Here is a 13,007-nt window from a genome sequence, read left to right on the forward strand (position 1 = left end):
ATGTAACGTAGAATCATAGAATCATAGAGTTGGAAGAGACCACAAGGGCCATCGAGTCCAACCCCCTGCCAAGCAGGAAACACCATCAGAGCAATCCTGACATATGGTTGTCAAGCCTCTGCTTAAAGACCTCCAAAGAAGGAGACTCCACCACACTCCTTGGCAGCAAATTCCACTGTCGAACAGCTCTTACTGTCAGGAAGTTCTTCCTAATGTTTAGGTGGAATCTTCTTTCTTGTAGTTTGGAACCATTGCTCTGTGTCCGCTTCTCTGGAGCAGCAGAAAACAACCTTTCTCCCTCCTCTATGTGACATCCTTTTATATATTTGAACATGGCTATCATATCACCCCTTAACCTCCTCTTCTCCAGGCTAAACATGCCCAGCTCCCTTAGCCGTTCCTCATAAGGCATCATTTCCAGGCCTTTGGCCATTTTGGTTGCCCTCCTCTGGACACGTTCCAGTTTGTCAGTGTCCTTCTTGAACTGTGGTGCCCAGAACTGGACACAGTACTCCAGGTGAGGTCTGACCAGAGCAGAATACAGTGGCACTATTACTTCCCTTGATCTAGATGCTATACTCCTATTGATGCAGCCCAGAATTGCATTGGCTTTTTTAGCTGCCGCGTCACACTGTTGGCTCATGTCAAGTTTGTGGTCAACCAAGACTCCTAGATCCTTTTCACATGTACTGCTCTCAAGCCAGGTGTCACCCATCTTGTATTTGTGCCTCTCATTTTTTTTGCCCAAGTGCAATACTTTACATTTCTCCCTGTTAAAATTCATCTTGTTTGTTTTGGCCCAGTTCTCTAATCTGTCAAGGTTGTTTTGAAGTGTGATCCTGTCCTCTGGGGTGTTAGCCACCCCTCCCAGTTTGGTGTCATCTGCAAATTTGATCAGGATGCCCTTGAGTCCATCATCCAAGTCGTTGATAAAGATGTTTTATCCCTTGCCAGCATCATCATTGCTGTTGCTTATGGTTAATAATTATTGCAATACATTTCTGCCTTTTGGTAAAAACAAAAATACACCCAAGAAATTCAGTAGAAACAAGCAGGCTCTGTAAAGCACCTGTGTTAAATGAGGCCAGAAACTAAAAACAATATTTGGCAAATCCAGAGAGACACCAAGTTCTGAAAAGTCCACAGGAATAGTCCAGCCTGGCGATGGAGCCTGGCCTCCTTTGCTGGGGAGACCCTATACTTTGGCTTTCATAAGTTTGAGCAGAGTGGGCTGGATTTAAGTTTGGTGTCCTTTCTCTAATCTTCAATCCTGTCCTAAATCGGCTCAGGCCTTCCATAGCTCGTCTCCTTTTGGAACAGCTTGCAATGGGATGAAAACCAAGCATTTTGACTTCCCTCCCTGGTTGCAAGGACCCAGCACTGACACTTTTGTCTCACCCCCTGGAAAACCAGCCTTCGTCTTTTGCTTAATGTGACTTCGATTTCTAGATGAAACAGGAAAAGCTCGGCTGCAACGGGAGGGAAATGATATTTTTAGTAATCTTGTTTTTCTCCCAGGATCCACTGCCATAGAGAAGAAAGGGGGGGAGAATGTGCAATTTTTTTTATGGACTTGAAAAGAAGCTGCCTGTGAGAGACTTTGTCAGTGGAGGCGTAAATATATTAATAACCCACCGGGCATCACTGTCATATTTGTTTTCAAGCATCTATCATTCCTGAAGAAGAGAAATGATGCACAAGAGTGGAAGGGGAACAAGAACGATGAGTAAGAAGATGCTATATTAGTCGATCCATCCATTTAATCGGGGGGGGGGGGAGTGTGAGTCTGTGGCTCTCCCTGATCTCGTTGGACTACCAAGTCTCATCCGCTCTGACCATTGGACATGCTGGCTGGGACTGATCTGAACAGGGAGGCCAACATCATCTAAAGGTTCTTCATCCCTGGTTTTAATTAGCCGCGGAATCTTTTGTCCATTTGAAGTGGTGCTCCCTATTAACCAGGCAGCTGGCTTTGGGGAAAAATTGGGTCATATCCAATGTATTGCAGGGGTTTGGAATAAATGACCTTAGGCGTCTTTTCCAACTCTGCAATTCTATGTTGTTCAGCTGATGGGCCAGCATGCGATATGATACGATAATCTTTATTGTCATTGTCCCATACAGAACAACGAAATTGAAAAAATCTACATCAGACATTCAAAAAACAACAAGCCTGTTATACCAGCCTTGTTACCCCCTAAAAACTCTGATACCCCATAATTAAATACAATATACTCCCATAGAGACTACCGTAAAGCTAAAGGGACCCCTGACCATTAGGTCCAGTCATGGCCGACTCTGGGGTTGCGGCGCTCATCTCGCTTTATTGGCTGAGGGAGCCGGCGTACAGCTTCCGGGTCATGTGGCCAGCATGACTAAGCCGCATCTGGCGAACCAGAGCAGTGCACGGAAACGTTGTTTACCTTCCCACCGGAGCAGTACCTATTTATCTACTTGCAATTTTACATGCTTTTGAACTGCTAGGTTGGCAGGAGCAGGGACTGAGCAATGGGAGCTCACCCTGTCATGGGGATTCGAACCGCCGACCTTCTGATTGGCAAGTCCTAGGCTCTGTGGTTTAACCCACAGCGCCACCCGCTACCTTACACTGCGTTTAAAACCAAAATCGCATTTGGATAGAAACTGTTTCTCAGGCGGCTAGTCCTAGTCTTTATAACCCTGTACCTTCTTCCAGAAGGCAGAAGCTGAAAGAGATCATTTTCTGGGGTGCGCACTATCCTGCGCTATCTCTGCAGCTTTCTTTTGGCACCTGGAAGCGTAGATTTGATCCAAGGTGGGAAGAGAATACCCCCAATTATTGTCTCCGCAGTCTTTACAACCCTGGACAGCATTGTTTTTTCCCTGACGGTGCAGCTCCCAAACCACACACATAAGACAGTATACGATGGATGGGAAAGGATAAGTCTATCAGTGGCCACTAACCACGATGCCTCTGTTCTGCCTCCACTGTCGAAGGCAGCATGTGTCGTGGGCCTTTTGGCTCCTGCAGAAACTGGCGTGAGTTGGCATCCCCAGACTCTAGAGGAGGAAGCAGAAGGAACAGATGGAGGAGCCAGCAAGGATGGAGGGAAGAAGGCCTCCCCTTCTGTCTCTAGGTGTCAGAGAGGAGGAAGGAAGCCTGCTGGCCTCATCAGGGAGAGGGGAAGGACCTGGAACAGCCAGAAAGTGGGGCTGAACAGGAGGAGGGTCATCAGAGCTGGAGGCCCAGGGACAGGACACAGTCTCGTTGCCAAGGGACTCTTTGTAGATGGGATTGTTGGTATTTTGTTGTAATCTGGTGAAAAGAAAAATACTTGACTATAGAAAAGGAGAATTCCCTGGATGCCTAGATCCAGGTTTGGGGCAAGTCCAGCCTTGGTCCAGTATATCTGAAGGAGCGTCTCCACCCCATCGTTCTTCCCCGACACTGAGGTCCAGCGCCAAGGGCCTTCTGGCGGTTCCCTCACTGTGAGAAGCCAAGCTACAGGGAACCAGGCAGAGGGCCTTCTCGGTGGTGGCACCCGCCCTGTGGAACGCCCTCCCACCAGATGTCAAAAAGAAAAACAACTACCAGACTTTTAGAAGACATCTGAAGGCAGCCCTGTTCAGGGAAGCTTTTAATGTTTAACAGACCACTGTATTTTAATACTTTGTTGGAAGCCGCCCAGAGTGGCTGGGGAGACCCAGCCAGATGGGCGGTGTATAAATAATAAATAATAAATTATTATATTATTATTATTATTATTATAAGTACTCTTTGGTGAGAGAGCCCCAGCAGATACTTAAACTCACAAGATATGCAGCAAAGTAAAGTGTGGAAATATTGTCGGCCAGACCTTTAAAATAGCCCCTTCTAAGCGGCTTCCAAAGTTCCCCGTTCCCCTTAGCATAGGCAGAAACCGCACATTTGGTACGTTAAAAATGGTTTACTTACAGATCCTTCAAAGTTCAAATTCATGTGCTTTCCCATACAGCAGCAAGAAAAACACAGGCAGTGAAACTCAGGTTCCAAAAGTGGTAAATGTTTTGAAATTATTTGTATAGAAACACAAAGATGTAGAGTTCCACATAGTGGAATGAGAAGAACCAAAGACTGAGGCAACCAAGTCAGATTGGCAGGGTATAAGAAATAGATTATTATTATTATTATTATTATTATTATTATTAAGCCTTCCTCCCAAGGTGAGGAGGAGTGACCTGGCTAAGCCTGGCAGGGCAGCATCCGCTGCTCTTCATGCATTAATTAGATTTAAGCATGCTGGTCATATGAGGCTGGATGTCCCACAGGGATTAAAGGAACCCACCCAGATGGAGTGAGCAAATGCAGCAAACCCAAAGGCTGAGAAAGCCCCACAAATGAGCTCACTCTGCCCTGTCTTTAAAAGCTTTAAAAGGAGGGGATTTGTCAACCGTCAGAACATCTCTATAGCTTCCGTTCGATCATGAAACTCTCGCTTCCCTCATGGACCCAGGAATCTTGACTTGGAATGATAATCTGCTGAGCCTGTCAGTCTTTCAAATAAGGGTTGCAGCTCTGTTTTGGGATGTGTGCTTCTGAATTCCAGTTGCTGGAGACCTCAGGAGGGGAGAGTGCTGATGGGCCCAGATCCTGCTCGTAGGATCTGCTTTCAGTGTCTGGATGACCACTGTGAGTACAGGATGAGGACTCAATGGACCACTGGCCAGCTGCAGCATCAGGGTGGTTTTGTGGAATCCTAAGGTGCCTTTCCAGACTCACACCCCGTGCTGGAGCAACGTGTAAAGGTAAAGGGACCCCTGACCATTAGTTCCAGTCGTGACCGACTCTGGGGTTGCGGCGCTCATCTCACTTTATTAGCCGAGGGAGCCTGCGTACAGCTTCAGGGTCATGTGGCCAGCATGACTAAGCCGCTTCTGACGAACCAGAGCAGCACACAGAAACGTCGTTTACCTTCCCGCCGGAGTGGTACCTATTTATCTACTTGCACTTTGACGTGCTTTCGAACTGCAAGTTGGCAGGAGCAGGGACTGAGCAACGGAAGCTCACCCCTTCGCGGGGATTCGAACCGCCGACCTTCTGATCGGCAAGCCCTAGGCTCTGTGGTTTAACCCACAGCGCCACCTGTGTCCCAACTTGTAAGAATAGTAAATCCCACTATGGAAGCATCATGTTCTCTGGATGCAGCCCAGTGCTTCTCCAGATAGCCCTATGCCAATTTATGCATATTTAACCGAGAGAAAACTCTCACATAATTAATTGAAGCCTTTAATTGGGTAGTGCCCTTAATGGGTCGCAAAGTGACCTCCTGCCTCTTTCTGCCCTTAGTGCGGGGACTTGGCAGCTGAACGCTTCCTTTGGTTAAATCTGTCGCTTGCTGTGGCTAATCTCTTCTAATGCTGCCATAATCCCATTATTGAAAACAACTGAAAAGCTAGGAGTTAAAGGGATGAAAAGATTTATTTAGTCCATGCTGCTGGGTGAGCTTGATGGGGCAGTGACTTTTCTGCACTTTTCTGTATAGCTGCCGTTCATCAAATCATCTTCGGGTCCAGCCTGCATTTTTCCGCCGCCCAAATTTATGATTGCTCTCCCTGCTTCAGCTAACTGGTGACTTTGCTGGACAGTTCCCAGAATTCCCTGGGGAGAGGAACAGACTGTTAACCCATCCCTCTGGGGAATTGTAGCTCTGTTCAGGGAACGGGGGTCTCCAATCAAATCTCAGCCTGCTTAACAAACCACAGTTCCCTGGGTTCTTTGGGGAAGCCACAAGTGTTTAAAGTTGTGCATGCTCTATGTTATGTACTGAGTTGAATAGGATCCAAACTGCAGCAGTCTGATTGGTCCTAGAACAATAGGATCCAAAAGGCAGCAGTCTGATTGGTCCTAGAACAATAGGATTCAGAATGCAGCAGTCTGATTGGTCCTAGAACAATGCAGCAGTATGATTGGTTGGCAGGAACCACCCAATCATGCTCCAGATAGAAGTGAATCCACAACCTGATTGGCTTACAGTAGAATTCCGGAATTAGCCAATCATGCACAGCCCATTGTGTAAATAATGTATATAAAGCAGATACCTTGAGGGGACTTTCATTCTTTCCTCCTCACCACTATGAGCTGAATAAAGAGCATGAAATCACTTTGCGACTCTGAGTATATTTCACTCTAGTTATTTCCTGCTTGGACTACTGCATTGCACTCCACATGGGGCTACCTTTGAAGGTGATCCGGAAACTACAACTAATCCAGAATGCGGCAGCTAGACTGGGGACTGGGAGTGGCCGCCGATACCATATAACACCAGTCCTGAAAGACCTACATTGGCTCCCAGTACGTTTCTGAGCACAATTCAGAGTGTTGATGGTGACCTTGAAAGCTCTAAACAGCCTCGGTCCTGTATACCTGAAGGATCGTCTCCACCCCCATCGTTCTGCCTGGACATTGAGGTCCAGCGCCGAGGGCCTTTTGATGGTTCCCTCCCTGCGAGAAGTAAGGTTACAGGGAACCAGGCAGAAGGCTTTCTCGGTGGTGGCACCCGCCCTGTGGAACGCCCTCCCGTCAGATGTCAAGGAAATAAACAACTATCTGACATTTAGAAGACATCTGAAGGCAGCCCTGTTTAGGGAAGTTTTTAATGTTTGAAGTTTTATTCTGTTTTTAGTGTTCTATTGGGAGCCACCCAAAGTGGCTGGGGAAACCCAGCCAGATGGGTGGGGTATAAATAAAAAAATGATGGTGATTATGATGATTGTACTGCTTTAAATGTTTAGTGTAGATGGGGCTTCCATTTTGACTCAGGTATCCAGTCAAGTGACCTGCTTCGCAAGTCACCTGCTACCTAGAAATGTTGTGCTGGAGCCAGAATTGCAGACCCTTTCCTAGACCCATGCCATCTGCATTTTGCCAAAGTGAGGGAAAACCAGCCATGTGCTGTAGCTGGATATTCTGTCTCAGAAACTGGGATTAGCAGGCCCATCTTTTGGCAGCTGATACTGTTCCAAGGGTTAAACCACAGAGCCTAGGACTTGCCGATCAGAAGGTCGGTGGTTCAAATCCCCGTGACAGGGTGAACTCCCGTTGCTCGGTCCCTGCTCCTGCCAACCTAGCGGTTCGGAAGCAAGTCAAAGTGCAAGTAGATAAATAGGTACCGCTCCGGCGGGAAGGTAAACGGCGTTTCCGTGCGCTGCTCTGGTTTGCCAGAAGCGGCTTAGTCATGCTGGCCACATGACCTGGAAGCTGTACGCCGGCTCCCTCGGCCAGTAAAGCGAGATGAGCGCCGCAACCCGAGAGTCGGCCACGACTGGACCTAATGGTCAGGGGTCCCTTTACCTTTACTGTTCCAAGCAGCAGCAGCAGCAGGAGCAAGTGTGGGGAGTCAGGCAGGAGGACGGCTGCCCCTTAGGAATATTCCCTAGAGAGGCCCCAGGGTCTATTAGCAAAAAATAACTTGCTTCTCTGACCGGCGGCATTTGGATACGATGACAACATCGGGAGTGGGAGAGACGCTCCCCATGCCAGCCGCAACCTGAAACCTCCCTCGGGGTTACGCGTTCCTCTTCCAGCGAAAGGTGAAACCTGATTTTGCAGGTTTGTGATCCCTATTTAGCGATGGCTTCGTGGAGGTGCTGAGAACAGCGGTTTGGCTCTGAGCGAACAAAGAACACAGCAGCTGCCTTCGTTGCAGCAGATGTCTCAAAGCCACCTCCTTTTACTTCACTGAGCAGGGAGGGACATCTGAAGTCAGCAGGTTCAAGCCCCCGCTCAGTGCAATCCAACCCCTGCTTCAATATCTCTGCCCTCTTTCCCTGAGAAAGCTCTGCTCCTTTGCTGCCATTGGCAAGCTTCTCCTACCTAGAGCTTAGCCGAAGTCTGACGCCCTCTAATTCCCACCTACTGACTGTATCCCTGTAGCAAACAGTATTGAAAGTGGGTTTGTGTGTAACCACCCTGACACCATCCTGACCACAAATCACCAGCAATGCACAGTAAAAGGGGGGGCGTTCCTGGAGGGCCCCCATTTAAATGCTGTGCGTGTGTGCATTTAAGCAACCTTGTGCAGAACGGCCTGTGATGGATTTAAAGGCCAGGGACTGCGGGATCCCTGTTACTGGAGACGGGAACAAATCTGTCTCCTAAAGTCAAGGGAGCAGTTCTCATTCGTACAGGCAAACGGGAGACAATTCTGCATTTGTCCTCTAATGCAAATATGGTGGGGAGGGCATTCTAGGATTTGCAGTACCGACGTGAAAGGCAATGCGTTGTGCCAAATTCAGGCATAAAGGCAGCAGGACAGTTGCCACTACAGGGGTGTGTGTGTGTGTGTGTGTGTGTGTGTGTGTGTTCGGGGGGGGGGGGGGGTTATAGCATTCCAGCCACATGGAAGCAAATCTGTGCCATTGGCTCCCCCCCACGCCAAGCACCACCAGCTATTTTCAGCTGGCAAAAGCAGCCACCGGGTTAGGAGGCCTTGCATTCATAAAACCCAGTGGTTAGACAGCCAGGCCAACTTAATAGGCCACCAGCGGATACACTAAAGTAAAGGACATACAAACCTTTTAAGCCTGGGGTCCCCAACATGGCACTCGTGGGCACCATGGTCTTGGCACCTACCAAGGCTCCTGGCCCCTCACGGTTTTTAGTTTTTATTCCGTTGTAAATTGAAGGGTGTTTTTTTTTTGTTTTTACTTTTGAGGTGGGTTGTTTCAGGAATTGCCTATTTTTCTGTTTTTTTTATATATGTGATTTGCCTGTTGTGGGGAGTGGGGGGAGATTCTGAACATGTTTTAATTCAATGATATTTGTATTTCGTTCTTCGATTCTGAAATGTGTCCTCAAAGGTTGGGGGGCCCTGTTTTTGCTCCATCGTTTTCCTGGCCTCCTTTCCTCATTCTCCCTCTTTTTTCCCCTTCTTGCCTTCCAGATAATTGCATTCTGACATTGAATTGGACTGGAAAGAAAATGGTGTGTATTCTAACGAAGACAAATGCCCTTATTTCAATGAGAGAGACCCGGTCGTAAGGAGTGGAGGGCAGAGAGCCCTTTGCTATCAGATATATAGCCCCCACAGCCCCGACCTTTGCAGATAAGGTGACGCAATCTCTGTTTTGGAAAGAGCTCCTCCAGATAAGACACCGCCATGTACTCATTTCTGCCGGAGAACTTCACCCCCGTGAAGCAGAAGCCGGTCAAGGAGCTGAAACCCATGATAGTGGCCATTGTGCTTGGCCTCATCCTGCTCATCGCAGCCGTGGTGGCCTGGTGCTACTACGTGTCATCCCTTCGGAAGGCGGAGAGGCTGAAGACGGAGCAGATGGACCTCCATCAGGACGGCTTCACCATCAAAAACCAGGATGGGGAGATCGTCTTCAGGTTGGCCTTCCAGTCGGGCATTCTTGACTTGGAGTCTTGCTCCAGGGAGGGTGCGAATCTAACCTGCACCAGGACTGACAAAGGGAAGCTCAACTTCTTCATTAAGATCGTCACCCCAAAAGACACGGTGATGTGCTACCGGGTCCGGTGGGAGGAGTTTGTGGCGGACACCGTGGTGGAGCACAAGATGTTCTGGGGGGACGCCCACTGGTATGGGGGCTGCGAGATGAGCGTGCAGCACTGGCCCATTAAGCTGCCCGGGTACCAGGAGCCCATGCCGTTTGTGACCAGCGACGTGTACTCTTTCAGGAACAGCTTTGGGGGCATCCTAGAGAGGTACTGGCTGTCCTCCAAAGCAGCCGCCATCAAGATCAACGACTCCGTGCCCTTCCACCTCGGGTTCAATGCCACCGAAAGGTCCCTCGTCTTCCAGGCCAGGTACAAAGATTCCCCCTACAAGCCTCCGCTGGGGCAGCCGCCGTTCCCAGAGCTCAGCTACCGTGTCTGTATCGGCTCCGACGTGACCTCCATCCACAAGTACATGGTGAGGAAGTATTTCTACAAGCCTTCAAAGATCCCCTCGGAAAACGCCTTCAAGTACCCGATCTGGTCGACCTGGGCCTTGTATAAAAACGACATCGACCAGGACAAGCTCCTGCGCTTTGCTGAGAAGATCAAAAAGTACAAGTTCAACTGGAGCCACATCGAGATAGACGACACCTACACGCAAGCGTACGGGGACTTCGACTTTGACCCGGTCAAGTTCCCAAATGTGACGGAGACGTTCAAGAAACTCAAAGAAGACGGGTTTCAGGTCACTCTCTGGACGCACCCGTTCATAAACTACAATTCCTCCAACTTTGGGGTAGGAATAGAGAGACAGCTTTTCATCAAGGAGCCGACAGGGAGGCTTCCTGCTATGGTCGAGTGGTGGAACGGAATTGGCGCCATATTGGATTTCACCAACCCTGCGGCCAGAGATTGGTTCCAGAGCCACCTGAGGCAACTCCGGAGTAAGTACGGCATCTCTTCCTTCAAGTTTGATGCTGGAGAGACCAGCTATCTTCCCAAACAGTTCAGCACCTTCCGCCCCTTGTCGGACCCCAGCATTTGGTCCAGGCGCTACACGGAAATGGCCATCCCATTTTACGAGCTAGCAGAAGTCAGGGTTGGCTACCAGTCTCAGAACATCTCCTGCTTCTTCCGCATCATTGACAGGGATTCTGTCTGGGGTTATGAGCTTGGGCTGAAGTCCTTGATACCGACCGTCTTGACCATCAGCATGCTGGGATACCCTTTCATATCAGCCGACATGATTGGTGGGAACTTCTTTCCCAACAAGACTGATGGGGCGGTGGAAATCCCAGACCAAGAGCTCTACATCCGATGGCTGGAGCTGTCGGCCTTCATGCCTTCCATGCAGTTCTCCATCCCACCGTGGCTTTACGACAGAGAGGTCATAGACATCGCCCTGAAGTTCACCAGGCTCCACGAGTCTTTGGTTGCCCCCCTCTTGCTGGAGCTGGCCGGGGAGATCACCGACACTGGGGACCCCATCATCCGGCCCATCTGGTGGATTTCTCCCCATGATGAGGCTGCACACAAGATCGATTCCCAGTTCCTGATTGGGGACACCCTGATGGTGGCTCCCGTCTTGGAGATGGGCAAGCAAGAGCGAGACATTTACATCCCAGCTGGCAAATGGCGCAGCTACAAAGGGGAGCTCTTTGAAAAGACACCCACCTTGGTGACGGATTATCCCGTCGATTTGGATGAAGTAGCTTATTTTGTGTGGGTGTCCTAACCGTCTTCAGCTACTGCTGCCACCACCAGCTTTGAAGCTTAGTGAAAATCAACCAGGCCTTATTCTAGGAATATTAACAACAAATAATTCTATTCCGTTAAGGAGGCAGAAGGGGGTGGGGACTGGAAATGGCTGTATATTTGTCCCTTGCATATGCTGTAAAGATCTAGCTGCGTTCTTGTGATCTAGAAAAATGCTGGATCACAATGGCGTGGGATTTGCACATTCGAGGAAACAGTCTTTCAGATCTCCCCTCACAAGGTCCATAACTGCACAGGATCTCTCTCCCAAGCAAATTTGTTCCATTTTCCGATGTGGGTCTTGGGGGCCTTTGCAATGCCAGCTGCGATTATTTACAAACCCATCTGTAGTGTCTCTGGTGCCTCGGATTGGGTGCACGTAGCAGGCCGTTAGCCAGACCGTCCAGAATGGATCTCTTTTTAAGCTGTGGGAAGCTGCTCCCTGCCTATAGCTTTTCCAAATATGAGCCGAGGGGAAACCTTGAGCTATGAGCAAGGGATCCCTGCCCTTCTAGGGAAGGGGTTCTTTCCCCAGATAAGGAGGTGTTCAGGGTTGCTATAGCACAACTAGCCTTACATTTTACAGTGCAGTAAGCTATTATTTGAAATAACTGGGGAGGTTTTCCTAAAGAGTTTAACTTCGGTTTATTTCAGGCACAGATACCCACACACATATATATATATTCCTCGTCTGGTGTTAGATGAGGCTGGCTTATCATGTTGTGTAGGCCTTTAGTTACCAGGCTGGGCTGGTTACTCAGCTCTGGGGCTTTTGAACAGGACTGGCATCTCAGCTTTCCCTTTGCTGATGCCAGCCACCTTCTTGCCAAGGCAATCCTTGGCTAGCAAACAGGATGATAATCTCAGATATATGGATGGCATGCTTGCTCTCACAGCGAACAGGTGTGTTTTAGAGGTGTGGATCGGGACTTAAAAGCCCTTCCTTGCTGCTGTTGTTGCTGCTGCGCCTCCTCTGGGGTTATTTTCAAAGGTGCCTTTGCAGCTGTGTTGCCAATAAAGGATTGACTTTCAACTCATCAACAGTTCCCAGGAAGAAGAGCATCGCCAGACTCCTCCAGACAAGATGGCAAGCTCTTGTTGGCTGCCCATGGGACTCTTGTGTGTTCAAAGAGGCAGCTGGGGAGGGTGAGAACAGGGGCATCAAAGCTCTACTGTTAACTTACTAATAGGACCCGGAATAAAAATGGTTCGTCCTGCTCCCAAGTGATGCTGCGCCAAATGGGAAGGTTCGTGGTTTCTCCTTCTGGAAGGCAAACTGAAGCTAATGCAACCTGGTGTGTCATTGTTTTCATTAGGATTTGACAAGGGGAAACCTTCTCCTTATAGTCGACTGCAGTAAGGAATTTTTAAGGGGTGGGACCATAGCTGTCAACTTTCAGATTTGAAAATAAGGGATCAGCAGCTTCGAAAATAAGGGATCAGCAGCCTCACCTGTCCTGGGGAGAGTCTACGGGATATCTAACAATCCGGGATAGCAGCGGGAAGCAGCGGGAAACGGTGCTGGAATAAGGGAATTTCCCGCAAAAAAAGGGAAGGTTGACAGCTATGGGTGGGAGATCTACTCTCCAAAAGCTCCTACTCGGCTCCCCATTGCATCATGGCAACTGCCATTTTTTGGGGGGGGGGGAATTGGCAGGCCGTATTACGATTTGCCCTCTTCCCTGAGTGATAGACATCTTAAGGACCTTTCGCTCCCATTTTTATGCCCTCTCAAGCTATGTATTTTGCTTTTTGAAAGGAAAAGGGCTCAGAATCCTGAAAAGAGGAAGGATGTTCTGTGCTGCTGAGGACCATGGAGAATGGCGCCCAGGAG

General features: G+C 49.0%; 1 protein-coding gene across 2 annotated transcripts in view; it reads left to right on the plus strand.

Moving 5' to 3' along the window:
* MYORG (myogenesis regulating glycosidase) overlaps positions 1-12,464 on the plus strand; it is a 28,857-nt gene extending 16,393 nt beyond the window's left edge. Inside the window, exons 1-2 of one of the 2 annotated variants that reach the window (XM_083575649.1) lie at positions 4,624-4,764; positions 8,901-12,464. In XM_083575649.1, the coding sequence (XP_083431775.1) occupies positions 9,117-11,153 (2,037 nt within the window). In that variant the 5' untranslated portion in view covers positions 4,624-4,764; positions 8,901-9,116 and the 3' untranslated portion in view covers positions 11,154-12,464. Of the gene's footprint in view, positions 1-4,623; positions 4,765-8,900 lie in introns of those variants that run through there. The other variant, XM_083575648.1, reaches the window with a different exon arrangement.
* The last annotated feature ends 543 nt before the right edge of the window (positions 12,465-13,007 follow it).

The sequence above is a fragment of the Podarcis filfolensis genome (genome assembly GCF_964270895.1).
Source record: "Podarcis filfolensis genome assembly, chromosome: 11".
Lineage (NCBI taxonomy): Eukaryota > Metazoa > Chordata > Lepidosauria > Squamata > Lacertidae > Podarcis > Podarcis filfolensis.